This window comes from Mixophyes fleayi, chromosome 6 (assembly GCF_038048845.1).
Source record: "Mixophyes fleayi isolate aMixFle1 chromosome 6, aMixFle1.hap1, whole genome shotgun sequence".
Classification (NCBI taxonomy): domain Eukaryota; kingdom Metazoa; phylum Chordata; class Amphibia; order Anura; family Limnodynastidae; genus Mixophyes; species Mixophyes fleayi.
This window is the reverse complement of record NC_134407.1, coordinates 194,962,370-194,982,912: the sequence shown is the minus strand read 5'-3', so window position 1 is coordinate 194,982,912 and position 20,543 is coordinate 194,962,370. Positions and strand designations below refer to the sequence as shown.

The following is a 20,543-nucleotide window of genomic DNA, read 5'->3' as shown; positions in this document are numbered from 1 at the left end:
ATAGCAGAGTGCCTAGAGGAAACCCACGCAAGCACAGGGAGAACATGCAAACTCCACACAGATAAGGCCATGGTCGGGAATCAAACACAAGACCCCAGTGCTGTGAGGCAGAAGTGCTAACCACTAAGTCACCATGCTGCCCATCTATTAGGTACCCGCACTAAGCATTGTGAAGGGCTTATTTCTCAGAGCCATATTACAAATTTTGCTGCAGATGCAAAGTGTTTTTTGGGCTATTTTATGTTTGCATCTTTTGAAACTTTTATTTTCATGGCTGTATACTCTGATTTACTATATTTTGTACAACTATATTTATATAGATGGTTCGTGTTGGCATAATTCATAACAGTTCTATCGTTGGCAATTGTATCATTGTGGTGGAGTTGTAGACACATGAGGAAAATTGAAAAGGAACCTGTAATATAACATAGGCTGATATAGAGGATTTCTACATGTTACCTCTGGGAAGTGTAGATAAGTTTAGGTTATGTCTGTTCTCTTTTACTCCTTTATAACTCTTTACTTCTTTTAAGTGCAAAGCGATATTTTCTTTGCAAAAAGAGCCTGATCAAGCCATTAGATGAATTATTGTGCCCAGTACAGCACCAGGGCCCCTAGATATAGATATAGATATATAGATGTATACAGATACAGATATAGATATATAGAGATAGAAATAGATAGATGTACTTGCTCAGTGACCCTTGTAGGTTTTTTTGCAGGTTTTTTTCTTTTGCAGGCTTATTTATTCTCATTAAAAGCCGTGCCTATGGGGCCCCCTTGCCCGTGGGGCCCCCGGGCAGCTGCCCATCGTGCCCAATGGAAAAGATGGCCCTGCCTAATAGTCCTCTTAGTTCCACCCAATGTTTCATGACTTTTGATTTTGAGCATTGACGATCATGGGGGCATAGGCGGTCCATCCTGTGACAATGTATGTTGGTGCAGTCTTTTTGTACGTTACTAGAAGTAATTTATATTGGATTAGGTAACTAAGGTATGGGCTGACAGAGCTGAGGAGCAGTAGAAAGTTTGGCAAGGAAAATCAGTCTAGCTGCTGCATTTAAAAGACCAGTAAGAAGGGAATTGCAATAGTCAATGCAGGAGATAATTTGTGCATAAATTAAAGCTTTTGCTGTTTTTTGTGTGAGATATAGGCACATTCTGGAAATGTCTAATAGATTTATGTAACAGGATTTGTACACTGATCGGATGTAGGCAACAATGATGGTGGTCGGAGCGGTTGGTTTAGGAGGGTTGAAAAAAGAATTAAAAGTATTAAAGAAGTGTTTGGTGTTAAAAGTCTGAGTGAATATGAGAGATTGGAAGTATGTTTGTTTAGAATGTCCAGAGCTAGAATGTCCATCTACTAATCCATAGGATTAGTAGATGGAAGTCTATTCGAGGAAGACATTAGATGTACAACATTTTCGCACATTCATTCAACTTTGGGGGACATTTATGAAGGCAACACGCTTCTTGAGTGTGCCACGGCTAAGATCATGGCCAATGCTGATAGTAGAGTAGCTATAGCTACTTGTTCAATGGCTCTTGCTGGTGTTTGGTTAAGATATGGTACCGCTAAATCAGAGGAGAATGTAGATATTGGGGAGAGGAGTTGTGGCCGAGAGGTGGAAAATTGTTTTTAAATCAATAGAAGTGAGATTTCTGTGGGTATGAGGAGGCTTGGAAGAGTTTAGGAGGAGTACAGTTAAACTGGTAAAGGAGAGCTTGCGGGTGATAAAGTGATGGTCTGAGAGAGGGAAAGGAGTGTTAAAGGAATTAGACAGTGACACTTTCATAATAAAATTTAGTTTAAGCATCACTGGGAGGATAGAAGCACAAAATCATTGGCAATTTACCCAACACCATATCTACTATGAGAAACCTGCCTTCATTATCCCAGTATATATCAGATTCTGTCAACAGTAGGCACTTATTCTTACCTTATACAAAGTACACAATGGGCCAGAATTTGGGCTCTGCACCCCTAATAAAATGTGTATTCGGAACCATGATCACATCCCTGAAACGCTGAGTACAATAAAAACTGTTTTTTCTCCCTCTTGGTGGAGTTATATAAACTGTTTCCATGATGGACTATAACAAGGTCATCTAATGACAGACATCATCCATAAGTAACAGGTACATGTTCAAGAGGAATATATACTACGGATTATAATGTTCATTACGTTCCATCTCTTACCAGCAAAAGGTTTGGAAGAGGATGGGGAATATGTTATGTATGAATAGATTAACCAATGAAACTATTATAACAATCTTTTACTTTTAAATGCCAACGAATTACGCAGTGCTGTACATTGGTGGTGTGGTATGGTCAGAATACGGAGACAGTGGTGGAAGGTGGAGACGTGACATTTCTGCCATCACTGGTTCATCTTTCAAGACAGTCAGCTGATGGCAACCATGTTATCTGAACTTAATCTCCTTCCTCTTCTGGGAATCACTTTTGCATCACACTTATTACTATACAGAGACAGGACACTTGTTCCCCAAGTTCTCAGAAGTCGTGGCAGCAGCTGCAATCACTGAAGGTCACCAGAGGAGGAACAGAGATAACAACAGCGTTGACAAATCTCTGGGGCCAGCAGCTGAATGGAGATAGTGTTCTGGTACTTGGTGTTATGACACTTCTCGGTACAACCTTCACACTCCCCACGGCCCGCGCAACATTTTAACTGTTTTATAAGTTGTAACAACAAAAAATTAAAACGAGACAATAACTTAAATTGGAGGAACACATGTAAGCAAGTTACAAGCCTATCACTTGGGTGACTACTAGTGTCTACATGAGGGAAGCCAGGTCAAAATCAATGTACGCAATTAAGGCACTCAACCTCAATTACCTGCTTGATTGGAAATTGTAAAGCAGTTTTTAGGAAATCACAGATGGTGGTATACTAATCAGCCCATGATCCTGTGAGATGTCCTTTGTGGTCTTCCCACTGTAAACCCAATCTGATCTGAGAGGAGACAAGGATGCTGGTTGGTTCCCAGTTCGTCATGCTGGCCCAAAGGGAATACTAATTCCTAATTCCTGGCCCTCTGAGGACAAAGAGACTGATACAGGCGGCCATTGAGGAGCACTGCAAGCTTTAATGGGAATTCCCAACTGTATCCAATATCCTATTTGGTCAGGATTTCTATAATAAACTTAAGCTCACCCCATTGTCCTAGAATTACTGGTGACAGTTCTATAAATAAGCATATGTCTGTACCCTCATATCTGATCATATAGTGGGATTTTCTTAAAGCATACCAATAAAGATATAGTTATTTTAATTTATTATTGATATCGCGGAGTGCCTTCGAATACACAATTTCTTCCTATCCTCTTTTTTTTTACCTGATTAGCTATCTGTGTTGAAGTGCACCATCCAGTAATCATGTTACCTAAATATTTATAATTGACAAGCATATGACACTGGAATAGCGATACCTAGTGCAGTGGTATTTTCTTTTGCAATAGGATCCTGTGTTAGACATTTCACAGTGCTCACTCCAGTTTTGCAACAGATTCAGTAAGGTCTTTAGTGTGGGTGTTATTCTTACTAGATTGATTATCAGATCCAATTGCCCACAGAAGGCTTTGAAGCCTTATATATTGTCCTCTGCACTACCCACATGGGCTGTATTGAGGTCCACTGAGTGTACAATATTCTGCCTTCCGTTGCATTTACAAGCGCCAGCATGCTCTGGCAGTCATGGGCATGCTGGCACTAGTGGTTCTACAAGCATCAGCATTCCAAAGCAGTTTATTATTGCTAGGACCAGTAGTGCCACATAATACATTTTAAGTTTAAACAATAGATACTCCAAGATGTACAGCTGAAAGGTATGGGAGTAAGTCCCAGTACTATCGACATGGGGCTGTTTTCCCCAATGGAATTCAGCCCTGTGCTGAACAGGCTGGGGCTGTGTCCCACTAGAATAGGGCGACCCCAAGCTGTGTAATGCTGTGTTCACATTGGAGCCTCGGCAATATCCCAGATATACCCGGGTCTGCCTGGCAACATTACAAGAGGAGCTTTGATTGGCTCCTCTTGTGATGTTGATTTGTAGTTTTTAACTTTCAATAGTGTTCGGTGAGACCAGGGTTGAAAAACCCAGGTCTCACCGATCAGACTGAAGGCTAAACAGGTCGAAGCTGGGAATAACCCTGCAAAAGACCCAGTCCTAATTCCCGATGCAGGGGACCCGTTCACACTCGGGGCCCTCCCCGGCAACAACCCAGGTTTTTGAGGAAGTGGAACGGGGTATTAGTGTGGAAGTCCCCCCTGCATAGGCAGTAAACAGCACTATGAGCCCAGGTACTTTGTTCACTTTGTGGAGAGGGGAACAGGGGGTGCATGTTGTGGGTGTTTTTTTACATTTTTTTAAAATTATTTTAGTTTTTTTCTAAATATACATTAAACAAACGGTGATGCCTGGTGTCTCCACTATGCAGTCGCATCATGATACGCTTAAAACATACTGATGCATTCTAACATACAATTTTAAGTTTCGCTTATCTCAAGTTATGTGTGACTCAAAATAACCACACAAGTGACATTTTCTGCTTCCCCCATTTCACGTGTACGTTTGGACGGAAGATGCGCCCAACTTTAACGGAGCCCCTTTGTTGGTACATGGCTTTGATAAATGGTCCTAACAATGGTTTCATTGTGTGAATCAACTTATGCTATACAGTCAAATGCTTTGAGCAAGTCTAAAGTGACCAGGATATTCTTCTCTGTTTAAGTTGAGTGGATGAAATAATCAGTTAAAACTGTTTTAATACTATGTGAAATAGATCTACCATGAACCAATTCTGTGACCAGCCCTGAAAGTAGCATAAGAAGACAAATCATTATTTTAGTTAGTCGTTTAAAATGTTGTTTGTGCAATGAAATAGGTTAAAAGAGGTTTATTAACCATGGGTCTCCGCCAGCTTTAGCAGTAACATTATTTTAGCTTCACTAAAGAGAGAGGGCAGTTAATGTGCTTGTAGAATGTTATTAAATGTAGGGCAATTTGACTTTTAGTAGTCACTGTTTAAGCAGTCAGGCCTTGGTGATTTCTCCATCGTACGTGTAGAAATAGAGCACACAAGTTCCTCCACCGAGATGGAACTATTAATAATTCCTCTTTCTAAATTAGACAACTTGGGGAGTTTTGTTTGTTGGAGAGACGTTCCTCCCTCTTCCGGGAAGGCTTGGTAGTTGGGGGTATATATTTTAGAATAGTAGTCTTTAAACAACTTACGCTCACTAGGTCTGTGACTTCAGTGTTATGTATTAATATTTTATTGTAAGTATCTTTATATTAGTTTTATAAGGTCAAGTGCGAAAAAACAACAACATGCCAGGACAATTCAGAAACCTAAAATATATATTTTTTTGGTAGTCCAATGGAGTTGAGGCTTGCTCCTGAAAGCATTTCTAATAGTTGTTTGGACTTAAAATATGCCAGTCGATTTTGCTTAATGTCCATTAGTTTACAATGTGTATGCCTGTGTTAGTTAGCATTGAGCTATTTACAGGCTTTTTCTACACTTTTCTATTTGTGAGCCATGTATTTCATTTACTTATGTTCTGTAAGCACAGCTTTAGAGGTAGCCCAATATAAATTGATATGATCTATCTCCGTGTCCCATATAAAATGTGCCTAATTTACTTTCCAATCCCTTGGGAAAGTCCAGGGGGTAAATTGATCAAGCTGCAAGTTTCCGGCGGGTTTGAAAAGTGGAGATGTTGCCTATAGCAACCAGTTTCTAGCTGTCATTTTGAAGACTGTACTAAATAAATGACAACTAGAATCTAAATGGTTGCTATAGGAAACATCTCCACTTTTCAAACCCACTGGAAACTTGCAGGTTAATACATTAACCGCCAGGCTGAGAATCTCCAGGTAAATTCTGAGTATATGTTGGTGATGAGCTTAAGTTGAAAAAAAAAATAAGGGTACACTGATACAAACATAGCTAATATCATAATTTCATGTGAATAGTCTAGAACAGGCCTGTCCAACCTGCGGCCCTCCAAATGTTGTGAAACTACAAGTCCCAGCATGCCCCTCCAGCTATCAACAGGTTGTCTACTGGCAAAGCATGCTGGGGCTTGTAGTTTCACAACATCTGGAGGGCCGCAGGTTGGACAGGCCTGGTCTAGAATGTAGTCTGGTATATTGGTGTGACTAATCCATATATTCATCAGGAACTGTGTTCAGATCATTCCCAAAGATAAAGTTTGAGGAGCCCCAAATCAATATATCTGCATGAAAAAAAGACCATGTATTGGGTGCATATACATTGACAAGACAAAATTGTTTCTGGCCAATCGACACACTGACAATTAAATACCAACATGCTGGGTCTGTGTAAGACTCATGAATCACATAATTCAAGTTTATATGGACACTCGTTTAAAGACTGCGGAGAATGTATTATGCTACTTGCTGATATTAAGATATAGTCTGGGCCACGCTCCGTGGGTCCCGGTAGACTTTTATGCGTAGGTGTCAGATCAGCTGTACAACACACCAATGCCTACAACAGTAGTCACTTCTTGCTTGTATGTAGTCCTCAGTGCAGGGTGTAGGTGCTGGTCTCCAGGGGATGGTGGATGGCTGACATTTCTCTGTTTTCTTGTGCACCCTTTATCCCGACAGTGATGTTAATCATACATATGATTTTACTGTAGGCAAGAAACCTCTGCAAAAAGCAAACTCTAGTAGGCTCCATCTGCCTAATGTCCCTCATCCGTCATTTTGAAATAAAAAAATATTTAAAAAAGTTATTAGGGTAAGGTTTCTACACAGGTGTTGGGTTAGGGGACAGACTATGGTTCAGGTTTAGTTTTTTTAATTATGGGCTTTGTTCACATGGGAAAAAGTTGCTTGCAAAGGTAGGTCATCTTAGGTTTGGAATCAGGATTAGCCCTTTGCAGCATTGTTGTGTCTCCCATGGATTTGCAGTAATCCTGAAACGGCCTCTGTTGCGGAGAAAAGTGGGTTATAGCAGAATCCCAATCTTCATGTAGCACTGGTACCGCAAAGCAGAAACCAGTGGAGGAGCTGGGACTCCAAAAGCACTAGTCATGGAGCCAGGGATGTCTGATAGAACAGCTTCTATGCATTCAGTGGGTTCAAAAACTGCAGCATGCATAGAAGCGAAGCACTCACAGAACATGATCACAAAAGACTAACACATCTTTACTTCATTTTAATATATTACACTCAATGCATTTTAAGACTACTTCAAAATAAATTAATTTCTTTTACATTAGTGTTGCATATGCACATCAATCAGATTAGAGAGATCAGAATTAGTGCATGCTGAACATGGCAGGATGCTATACAGTCCAGTCTGCTAAGGTACGATTTAGGAGCGGAACAGACACCAGTGGATATACTGTAGGAGAAAACGGGTTTAAAATGGTCTTCTTAATAAAACTTAGGAAGTGACTAAAAACTCCACTGCCAGCACACGCTGTGATGTGTTAATGAACTATGGGGCGTCTACTGGAAGACCTTTCCTGGGAATGTTACACAACTGGTGTCTTCGGAAGATCTAGTTAAGGGTGCAAGCCATAAGGGAATGAAGAGAGCTTGGTTGGGAGTTGCTGCCGGGCACAAGACTTCTTACTGATTCTTCTTTTCGTCTGGGGGGAAATACGGAGGGGGTGGAGGGAGGTCCTGAAAGAAAGAAGACAGATCAGTAACATTACTAAGCTCAGCTTTTAGAGGGTACATATAGATTTGCAAAGAGAGTTAAAGCGCATCTCAACTCTCAATACGGATGTAACCTACGCGCAAGGTAGTACTTGCATGCGAAGAGTAGAACTCACACGCACTTTGTGTAGGAACAACAAGCAAACAAGCATGCCTACAAAACAAACTCTGGCTGCCAGGTGTCTGATAGCTAGGTCATGGAAACGTACAGAACCTCCCCGCATCTCCTCTCTTAAGTCCTATATTTGGTTTATTGCCAATATGGAGAAATTTACCTCCCACCTGCAAGATAAGGAAGACAAGTGCCACCAAGTCTGGGCTCCCTGGCTTTATCTGTAGCCCCCCCCCCATGTGATAATGGACCTACCGGTTATCCCACATTTCGTGACATAGCTCTGGCAGCTTCCCCACCTGTGGGTTCCCTACTTCCCCTGGCATGCAATAACTGACGACCAATCCGCCTCCCCTCCCAACATCTGTCCCCCCCTTAATTTACATTGCTATAACTTGATTTAGTTAGTTTAGTATTATCGTTTACGTTTTATTACAAATGACACTCTTACTGTGAAATGTGACACTTGTTGTCACTTGTGTTTGTGTAATAAAATTTTCGAGTTAAAAAAACCCAAAAATAAAATACAAACTGACCCCAAATATATGTGCAGCTTAGCGGGGCAGGGTTAACTGGCATCACCCCGCTATTAAAGTACAGAGAATGCACCTGATCCACTTCTCGAAGTGCAAAGGGCCACAAGTGTCAGTTATGTGCAGCTGAAAATTCGGGTTGCAGTGCGACAAATTTTATGGGAAAAAATTAGAACGCGCAAATGTACTCGTCTAATTGTAAATCGGGACCTTCGTGTCCATTCGCAGGAGCAATCCAACAATGACAGACTTACCATTGGCATGTAAGCATGGCTCTGACTGCAGTAACCACTGGCAGCCGCTTCTGCCGCCTTGGCCTCCGCTACAGAAGGAATAAGAGTATAATTAAGCTTTAGGAATCAATGCAACTCAACCTTTACCAACACTACATGGGGCATAAAATATGCTGTATATAAGCATTAATTTCAAACACAGGCAAAAAAAAAAACAACACACATTTTAAATTTTGGATTGTAGTTTAATCTCAGCAAATATTTGTGCGATTGTCAGTTAGTTACTTTCACACCTTCTGCAATACAAATGGAAATTTGATTGACACGGAGTATTGTATATTCTGAAATCCCTAATATTGGTTACATATATCTTGGGGTGATACAATAAACATATACTAAACCTGTTTCCAACATAATCCACTTGTGAGATGAACATTTCAGCAGACCTGTATGAATTCATGTCTGCAGATTATCCTATTATTATTTTACCAATACAAATACTTTACAAATTAACGGGTTGACATCTCTTGAAGACCGGTTACCCGTTAAGAAAATGCCATGGACACGGTGGATACAACTGTATTTGACATGCGGTGTGTAACCAGTGCTTACTCCTGCGGTAGAGGTGGGAGGGGTCCAAGGAGAGGCAGTAAACAAATAGTGCAGGCAATGTCAATAAACTGCTGTCTAACAGGCCAACCCTGACCTCAGATGCAGAAGTGTGTTACAGGTGATTGGAACATCCCTATACCTATTTCAATGCTTTTACTGGTGACAAAATACTAGTAAAATAATGCTTTCTAACTGCAGTGGTTAAATGGCCTTACGGTTACATGGCCCTATATATCAGGGCTTAGCTGCCTGTCATTGTCCTACCTGCTGTAGAAGGCAAGTTAGAGGCACATGCAGACGGTGGCTCCATGGGGCCTGGATACGGAGGAGGCGGTGGGTGCATGTATGACAAAGAACTGTCCTGCATGGAAGGTCCAGGGTAAAACTCTGTAACAGAACACATGATACAAGGGAAATCAACGCACAGTGCATTACATATACAACATTAAAGCATAGGGCTGTCCAGTTAGTGGGTCAAAAGCCATTTAAGATTTTTTATGACGCCTACAGAACATTAATAAACTAATGTATATTACAAAACATTATCGTTTGATGATGATGATGAGCCGTATTAAAAAGTATCCAGCCCAACATAGAAGGGGTTGTACCAGCCTACTGTCCAACATTTAATATATATGTTGTTTACAATTCATAACATATATTTAGACGACTTGTTTACTGTATGCAGGGGCCGCGTCTCGGCTGTTGCCCTGAGAGCCGGGATGTCACTTCTGGGCTCCACGTCCCAGTTGTTATCAGGGCAACAACCGGGACACTTTGTTTCTCACTGCCGCGGCCCGGTGCGCATCTGTCAGTTGTTAAATCAGCTTCAGGAGGCTTTAGCCTCCCTGCCGGTTATAGAGTTAGTGTACTGCTCTGGTTGCTGCCCTGCTGTCCTATGGATACCTTGCTGTCCTAAGATTTGTTACCTGTTGTGATCCTTTGGCTTGTTTACTGGACTCTGTTTGAAAGCCTGTGCCGCTTGACCTCTGTCTATTTCTGGATTTCCCTGTTTGCTACCTGCCCCGAACTTTGGCCTGTTCTTAGACTTTCCAGCGTGCTACTGACCTACGACCTTTGGCCTGTCCCCGGTTCCTGCCTCTAGTATTCCGGTTTCTACTCCCTACGCTATGGCTAAATTGATACGCTTCCATTACCTTAGAGTATACATCCTGGGGGCATCCGAGTACTTCAGAACAATTTTAGTTTTACGGGAAAAGGCGGCTGCTAAAGGTGAAGACCTCTTTTAGCTTGGTTCTAAAAGTTTATCTATTAGCCGTGGTCCTTACATCATCTAGATAAGATTGTCAAGCATGTGGTAAGAGTGTTAGAAACCTTCCACGGAGCCCTTGGATCAACAGAGGACAAGGCCAGAAGAGGTTGTTTTGTTCCCCAATAAGTGCAGGCTGGTCACATAGCTGGGAAAGTGTAACCAGAACATCACAGGGGATGTGCACAATGTTCTTGAAGTACAGCCAGCAGCCATTGCAGAGTTTTCAGGGATGTGAAAAGTGAATCTCTGTCCCTGTTTAACTGCAGTTAGTGACTTACTGGTAGAAGGCAATGAATATCTATTAGTTATGTCATTGAATGAATGAACCAACCAGGGAAGATGAAAAGGGACAAGGGGAGGTAATAATCAGAGTGAATGACACAGATCTATGTCTATCAGTATTCGTACTGTATTCTGTATAACCCGATATTTATTTTGCTGGTATAAAAACATTGATCTAATCAAATAATATCTGGAACCTTAATTGCATTTATGTGTATTTAAAAATACATAGAAAGCTGTCATTAGAGCAGCTGTGACATCACTGCCCCTATAATGCTGTCTTTTCTAGCTCTTTAAAGACTATGGCTACCAAATGCAGTCTTCAAAATGTCAATTGATTCCAGTCTTTTCAGCTTAGGGTGATTAATAGGTTGTTTACCTTGATAGATGTACAATATAAAATTTACTGGCAAAAACAGATGGGTTTGCTGAAATATTAACACTGAGGGGGGTATTCAATTGTTAGCGAGATCCCCGGAAAACGAGCGCTCGAAAAATATTAGCGTTAATACGCCAATTACTCGCTTAAATTCAGAGAGTAAACTACCGTATTAACGGTATTTACGCGCATATTACCGTGTTAACGGTAATATTTTTCGAGCGCTCGTTTTTCCGGGGATCTCGCTAACAATTGAATACCCCCCTGAGAGTCCATAGGTGATGTACTGAGCCGTTACAAAATACATACTTGAGTTTGATGCTAACAAGACAACCGTGAGAGAGGGGCTCTAATAACCTCAAATGAGGCCGCTGCAGAGGCGGGGGTATCCTGCTTGGACCATCGATCGATGAATTCATCGAGCATCAACAAATAAAACACTGCGTTTTATTGGTAGGTCACCTAATTTCAGCCAACATTATTTTTTCTTCATTTTTGTTTGGAATTAGCCTTTAAGGATTTATATTTAGGGCATCAATGAATTTACTTTCCTGGGATAACTTCATAGCTTTAAGAACATAATGTAAAACTATAAGTCTACAAATTGAATTATTACTGCAATGGTAAAACACTTACCAGTGGGAGGTGGGGGGAAAGGGTACCCAGCGGGGGGAGGAGGATAGATCCCATTGGACGCAGTTGGTGGATAGGCATACCCTCCGTTGGATATGTATGGAAATCCACCAGCAGGAGGACCTCCTCTTGAAGCTGTAGAAGACAGAAAGAAAAAACTTGGCAAGACATCTATAATAGAATGATTTTGACCAAATTGCCTATATTTAGTGGATCACGTGGCGATTTGCAATTCAAAACCTCCACAATAAAACAAATGGTCATAGGCTACATCTCACAATCACAGAAATCATCAATGTCTGTACTGTGGAGTGTAGAGCAGGGGGAATCTATTAAAGAGTGATGAGCAAAATCATCATGGAAATCTCCAAAAGTAATCTCACTGGGCTCATACGGCTTTGATTGCCTGAAAACCATTTCGGTGCACAATGTATTGTAATACGTGGAAAAAAAAACATAGAAATGCAGTGCTGATATATTTAATATTACAAACACATAAAAAAAAAAGCTATTGCGCCATAGGAATTAACATTAACATTTAAGCAGCGAGCTTGTAACCCCGGCACTTGCACCCTTGTGCATGCTGGCACTTATAGACTGAAATCAAGACTTCTATAAATATATAATACAAGCTGAATATCATACTTCAATCTACCACCTCTCAGAGAATCTATGAATAAACCTACACTACAAGTTTATTACTCATAGCTGCTAAACATCTAATACCTGTTCACAGGAAATCCCCAAACCAGCTCACTTTAGACTCTTGGAGAAACTGATCAAAAACTGCAAACTTCACTGAAAATTGAGAGAACTGACAACTTTAGAAATAAAACTGCCTTTAACTATATTTCAGTAATAAGGCTTCCCATATATACATACATACATATATATATATATATATATATATATATATATATATATATATATATACTTATTTCGCCCAGGTATTATAAATGACTATGTATACTTAAGATGGGTACACACCACAGGTTTTTCACCCAATTATCGTGCCCATCACACGATATACGACTATGAGGTTCGACATCGTATTACTGTGTACGCTCCCACTATCATGTTCTATCATTCCAAAGCGCATCGTATCATTTCAGTTGATTTTATAACCGGACTAAACATCTCTATAAACGATGTCGAGCAAATTCTGAAGTGTGCACTCTCTCATGACCAGCAGTGTAGTCAGATCTCCATAGAGTTTACAGAGTCATGGGGGTAAATTTATCAAGCTGCAGGTTTGAAAAAGTGGAGATGTTGCCTATAGCAACCAATCAGATTCTAGCTGTCATTTTGTAGAAGGTACTAAACAAATGATAAGTAGAATCTGATTGGTTGCTATAGGCAAGATCTCCACTTTTTCAAACCAGTAGTTTAATAAATATACCCGAGTGTCGGTAATGATGAAATAAAAAGAATTCACAAAAAGAGTTAAAATGTTTAAATTAAGTATTGAAAAGATGATCAATATAGTCACCAACAATAACCCCATACTAAGGCCAGTAGCCAGTTTACATAGTGAAACATAATACACATTGTGATAATCAGCATAGTTACACAAAAACAAAACAAAATTATCAAAATGTTACTTCAGAAAACCAGATATGACAAAATGACAGCTAGAATCTGATTGGTTGCTATAGGCAACATCTCCACTTTTTCAAATCCGCAGTTTGATAAATTTGCCCCATGATCTTTTTAGCAGATGGTTATGACAGATGAAGAGCACAGAACACAACAAAAGCTATATATTATGCTCATTGGTTCAAGCTACAAATTTCATGTGCACCAACCGCTTATCAATAAAAATAGATGCAAATAAATGCACCAAAGAGACATCAAAGGGTAAATAGACCACAAATCAACTGAATAAATCACATCCATTACTGCTTCTGTACACTTACAAGCTGACTCTCTTCCAATCACCAGACGACTCTCATTTACTGCCGCAGGTCCAAGTCCCAGTTATACGAGTTCTGGGACCTTCACCAAAGTAGTATTATAGGAAAGAAAGGGGATTTACGAAGACATTAACCGCTTACCTTGAGAGGCCACTTGTAACATGTGTTGGCCGAATTCTATAGCTCCCCCAGCAGGAAAACTGAGTTTGAATGTGGCAGAGCCTTCCCAGCCACCTGCGGGTAAAGGGTAAGAGAGCTGTGAAATGCCACGTACTGTCCTTACATCCAATGAGGTTCTGGACACCTAGCTGTGCAAGGGGTTACATATGTATTGGCGTCGCCTTAGATTATTTATCAGTCCACCACAGCGATACATGAATTAAGTCGGGTTCAGATCATGAATAAAGTGATAAACACAAAATATATAAAATGTTAATAACAACGCTCTAAGGGCAAATGGGTCATGAACACACTAAATCCCGGCATGATGTGCAAGTGACATAATAAATACTAAAAAAATGTACTTGTTACAATACAAATATCTGGTGCAACAATACTGTAGTGTAGGAGATGGCGTGAATGATGAAATTAATTAAATTTACAACATAAATTAACCTATTCATAAAAAAACTGCTTGTTGTTATTTGCAAAAAATGCAGATTCCGTGCGGGAACCAATACAGTATAATCTAATCTCCAGGTCATGTTTTCAGGATTTCTTTGATCATGCACAGGTGAGGTCATTTCTTCTCCTGGGACGGGCAATATCATCATCATCATTTATTTATATAGCGCCACTAATTCCGCAGCGCTGTACAGAGAACTCATTCACATCAGTCCCTGACCCAATGGAGCTTACAGTCTAAATTCCCTAATATATGCACACACTCGCATACAGACTCGGACACAGACAGACAAAGAGGGAGACAGACACACACACACAGACTAGGGTCAATTTCTGATAGCAGCCAATTAACCTACCGGTATGTTTTTGGAGTGTGGGAGGAAACCGGAGCACCCGGAGGAAACCCACGCAAACACAGGGAGAACATACAAACTCCACACAGATAAGGTCATGGTCGGGAATCGAACTCATGACCACAGTGCTGTGAGGCAGAAGTGCTAACCACTAGGCCACTGTGCTGCCCAGCGGTTTCTACAGACAGAAATCCTAAAAACATGACCTGTTGGTAGCTCTTGAGGACTGTGTTTGAGCACCGCTGCAATACAGTATAATCTAATCCAGCTCATGAAACGAAAACGTTTTATCTGGAAAGCCATACCGGATAGAAGAGAAGAATACTCTCTACTATAAACTACAGACATATGGTGGGATTAGCGGTACTACTACATGATATATGTGATTCCTACCGCCAGGCTCCGCTCTGACAGTGCCCTTGATAAAGTTGGCTCCAAAAACCGGTTGCTTGATTTCACAGTCTTTCATCAGGTAGAAAGGCATCATAAATGACTGCATTGGGTCTCTTCCTTTGGAAACAAATATCACCTGCGGATTTAAATGTAACACCTTATTAGCAGGCTATAGGTACACTTTAAACATCCAGGTCTTGGCTTATTCATAAACACCCCTGCCAAAATATCTCCAGAGCAATTGTTCTGCTTCTTTAAGTTTGAATGTATTATGGATGTTCACACTTAATAAATAGTTATCAAAGTAATATAACAACATTCAGCACAGTACAGACGACAACAAATGCTAGAGGCTGCTATTTCTAACATTCTGACAGTAATTACGCTTAGTTAGTCCATAATGGCCAACTCCACCACCTTCTCTGCCAAATGTGGTAAACAGTTACAATCAGGTCTACTAACGTAGCCTGTTGATGTATCTGCTCCAGATAGATCATTTATATGAAGAAAAGGCATTGAAAGTGCACTGTCCTGGGTTAACATGACATATAGATGCCCTACATATCTCCGCAGTACAATAAAAGTTAAAATCACAAATCTTTCCCTAGCCTAACACACGATGCATTTCAGCTCTATTCTTTGAGGCCGCTAAGTAAACTCCAGAGCAAAGCACTACAAACTAGGAGGAAGACACACAAAAACAAGATTTGAACATAGAGAAACATAAAAGTTAGAGATGGGTGTTCTGTAATGCACACAATTGTTTTATTTCAAAAGCTTCTTTATTACACATTAAAAACTCATACCATATAAAAAAAAGGAAGAAATGAAAGTCTGTCTTCCCTAAGTGTAGGATTGATCACTCTCCAGAGCAGATACATTTATCTGCACTGTATCAAAACTTGCTCCACATGCGTTTCATCACACAGGGAGGCTCCGGACAAAGTCCTGTGTGGCGAAATGCGTTTGAAGAGCGGCTTGGCACAAGATTTAAAGTTGGATCACATACAGCACGGATCAGAAAAGACCCCTTCTGAGTTTAATACAGATATTGCATAAATAAACAATGTGCAACGTAAAGGTGTCACGGATCAACATCTAGAAAGATAACACAGCCATACGCTCTTACTCTGTACGGAGTTAGTATTACGCTGCCCTTCTTGGTCCCTCGAAATGCATCTGGTGTGTTCTCCATGTCACTAAATGTAAGCTCCACATGTTCATAGGACATCAAAACACTGGAAGAAAATAGTGTACAGTTTAGTTGCTTGTCACAGAGCTCACAATCTAATTCTGAAGTAGAGAAGAGTATGTCTTATTTCAACAGTTTGGGATGCACCCAAAAAGCCTCAACAGCCTCCTGAGCATCACATTTGCAGAACAAACAGGCACTCGCCAAACTTGAACATTTTACCAACAGACAATGCTTTAGAAATCAAACATAATGTAGGATTCTCAAAATTTCGATCTTTATTTTGGACCTTTAACGTCTCAAAAAGTGAATATACCGAGATGCCATGGAGTCCAGCTCTGCATCAGAAGAACATCACTGACTACGTGTGTCAGTGTGGTACAAGAGTATGTGAAAGAACTCAGAACAACCTGGATCCACGTTGATGACAGGCAGTGTCGAGAGTACGTCAGTGACTGAGGGTTATATCTACTGAAAAAGTGGACATGTTGTCTATAACAACCAATCAGATTCTAGCTGTCATTTTGTAGAAGGTACTAAACAAATGATAAGTAGAATCTGATTGGTTGCTATAGGCAAGATCTCCACTTTTTCACACCAGTAGTTTAATAAATATACCCGAGTGTCGGTAATGATGAAATAAAAAGAATTCACAAAAAGAGTTAAAAATGTTTAAATTAAGTATTGAAAAGATGATCAATATAGTCACCAACAATAACCCCATACTAAGGCCAGTAGCCAGTTTACATAGTGAAACACAACACACATTGTGATAATCAGCATAGTTACACAAAAACAAAACAAAATTATGAAAATGTTACTTCAGAAAACCAGATATGTTGATGATCCACAGTGTTGATTATATTCCACAACATAGTTGTGAATATCATTTAACATACCCATATAGAAAACAAAAAGAATGGTGCTACATAATTAGTATTACTATTATTATTATAATAATGTATTTGAAAAGTGTCAATCATATTACTAAGCACTTTAAAGAGAATATGTAAGCACTCACATCAGTCCCTGCCCCATTGGAGCTTACAGTCTAAATCCCCTATCACACACAAACATATACTAGGGTGAATTTTATCAGAAGCTAATTAAGCTACTAGTTTGTTTTTGGAGGAAACCAGAGAAAACTCACAAACTCTACACAGATCTGGGCCTATGTAGGGGAACACTTGGCTGGGGATCAGGGGGGGCATCTGCACCTCGGGCCGGTCCTATATTGGGCTAGGTAACTGGGCCACCTGTATTTTTTCCTCTAATAAGCAGTTGAGTTGAGTCTTGCCCCCGAGGCTAAAATTTGCCGGCCAGCCCCTGACGCTATAAGACAGCAATGCTAACCACTGTGCCACCACACATTCTAACATCATATAAACCTAAGTAGACAACATTCTATTTCAGAGTTCGTAGGGTCAGAGTCTCAAGATGATGTAACCAATGTTGATAGAGCAATAAATCCTGATAAAACAATTATTAAGTATCCTGTACAAAAATCAATCAGCACAAGTAGTCGCTATGATCGATCTTCTCACCACATATACGTATGTACATCTCCATGGGGTCCAGAGCCTCAGTCGAATAGACTAATTATATTTAATTAAAATGCAAATCAGCAGACAAAAGTAGGAAACCAACCTGTGGCTCAGAATAGAAAGTGTTTGGTGCATAATACCCACAAAGTTGCAGGGCATTATTCAGGAGTAGTTCTGCACTAGCAGTATAGTAGAGAGCATGTACAGTCGCAGAATTTATATCAGCCAGACAGGATAGCTCTTATAGCGCACACAAAACGCGGCCAATCTATGGCCCAGCAAAGCAAAATTCCAAGATGGCTTAATTAATTCTGTGCTTTTCGATATATATAGTATCCAGCCTGTGCATCCAATATGCTTCATGTTTAGGGAACATAAGGTTGCTATTGCCACCTATCTTCGGTAGTGAAATGACATGCATCTGATGTCTTGCCTTAGGTAAACGACATTCAATGTCTTTCCTAGAAAATCTACGTTCACTAAATCACATATCTCCAAGAGCAGATGTACTGCCTTATTCAGACCTATATTATTCCTTAGCACCCTCAAATATAGAAAGTTAAAAAAACAGGATAGTGGCTGCTTGCATATAGAATGTTGTTATAATCATTATCAGTAAATTTAACTGGAGAAATCAAACAATTCAGGGCTATAGCTATTGACTCAAGCTCAGTTACAAGCTAAACTAGAAAATAATATCAAGGCACCTTCTGCAGTATAGTATGCCGACAACACATATGGTTTCTCCAAATCATCGGCATATCTGAAATAATAACAATGCAATACCACTTCCAACAAGCCCAAGAGAAACTGAATAGGTGGACCTTCTTTTGAATGAAATAGTGAATTACCAGGCAAGATAACAGGCCAATGTTTTATGTAAATTTAAAAGTTTTAAATATCAGTATGTATGGGATGATTCTCTGCTAGAAACTCCCCAACCTGCTCAATCCCATGCTGCTTGAAAAATAAGCCTTAAAGGAAGGAGATGAGTAAACAGTGAATCTACAATAGGTATTCACATTAGATAATTGGCATCAGACTCGCTGCCATAATCATGAAAATTCTGTTCTACGACCACCTTCCATTATCCACTGGTTGGATCACCATCAAATTGTTAATTCTAAGGGCCAGTAAGGCCTTCCATTCAAGGGTCCCATTATGGTAGCTCTATGGATGTTATACCTAGGCACACTCCAAAAACATACTAGTAGGTTAATTGGCTGCTTTAAAAAAAAAATTGACGTGTGTGTGTGTGTGAATTTAGACTGTAAGCTCCAATGGGGCAGGGACTGATGTGAGTGAGTTCTCTGTACAGCGCTGCGGAATCAGTGGTGCTATATAAATAGATGATGATGAGGCTATGAAGTTGCCCTTTTATTATGCATTGACTAATTAGTCCATTCCACTGAGACTCTGGACATGTATAAGCAATCTGTGCTGAAGCAACCTGGACTTCTCCTTCTGCTATCTTTTCATGCTGAGGACTTTGCCACATAATTCATTATTTTATCAGAATCATTTGTTTAATCGACATAGGTTATAGCTGAGAATCTTACCCCGAGAACTCTGATATAGAATATGTATGTTTATATGATGCCTAATATATTACACTATGCACTTATTGTTTTCAATATGGGTATATTAAATGATATGTGCAACTATGTTATTGAATATAATATACATAGTGGATCATAGGTCAGGGTATAATCCTACATCCAATACATCACACTGACATGACACACTTGATAGTATGTGTATAGCCATAGTATTACTTTTATTAAACTTTACTTTCTGAAGTAAATGATACCCATCCCGCATAATGCATGCTCTGCAGTGCTAGGTGTGCAACATGCACTGTGCTAGGTTTGACAGGTGAACATTACAATGTCCGCGGCCCCTGATTGGTCAGCAGCCCTGTCTATCACGCGAAGCCCCGCCCTCACTGACATAACTGAAGCCAAGGACTCTGATGGAGTCAGTCAGACGGCCGCAGTGACAGGATGCGATAGCCCATCTCTGTACCTGATCGCCGGGCTCTCACTCACCTCTCGTGGTTGTCAATTACGACGCCTCCGCCATCCAGATGGTTTCCGTTCAGCGCCATGTTGCAGACACGCAGAGGCACACCTCCCGCACCCCGCCTGCAGCCAATCAGCGTACACAGCGATACCGTCACGTAGCAACCAGTCTAACCACGCCCTTCTCCTGTTATTGATGGATTGGGATGGCAGTGCAGCGGCACTACTGTGATCTGATTGGTCAGCGGTGCTTTCTGCAGACTTAATGGCAGGAAGTGGAGGAGGAACACATGTAGCTGGTGTCTGGGATATAAATATACATACATCTCTATGGAAAAGTGCCAGTGGGTAAAGGATGGGTCAGGTCTGTGTAACTGTAAGCTGTAGGTTTGCATGTCTGCCTGCTGCACTTTGTTACTAGTTCTGTGTGGAATATTGCACCATCCATTAAATAGTGTCTTAAGATCCTTAATGAATCAGGCCCTAACTTGAGAAACTTCTTATTTCAGTCTCCTGGACAAAATGTTACAATGCAAGGGGTGCAAATTAGTATTCTGTATGGCACATAAGTTAGATACTGACTGTTTTTTCATGTAGCACACAAATATCAACTTTAAATTTAAGTGTACAAATAAGCTATCAAGTATTTGTGAGTATCTAACTTATGTGCCATACAGAATACTAATTTGCACCCCTTGCATTGTAACATTTCAGTCTC

The 20,543-nt window shown here is 40.3% G+C and overlaps 1 protein-coding gene across 1 annotated transcript; it reads right to left on the bottom strand.

Moving 5' to 3' along the window:
• Positions 1–7,204: 7,204 nt before the first annotated feature.
• Positions 7,205–19,972, bottom strand: WBP2 (WW domain binding protein 2). The gene is made up of 8 exons (XM_075177810.1): positions 19,853–19,972; positions 16,198–16,306; positions 15,069–15,204; positions 13,840–13,932; positions 11,789–11,920; positions 9,483–9,605; positions 8,628–8,695; positions 7,205–7,692 (listed from the first exon to the last, which is right to left on the bottom strand). The coding sequence occupies exons 1-8, from the start codon at positions 19,909–19,911 to the stop codon at positions 7,639–7,641; spliced, it is 774 nt and encodes a 257-aa protein (XP_075033911.1). The 5' UTR covers positions 19,912–19,972; the 3' UTR covers positions 7,205–7,638.
• Between the last annotated feature and the right edge of the window lie 571 nt (positions 19,973–20,543).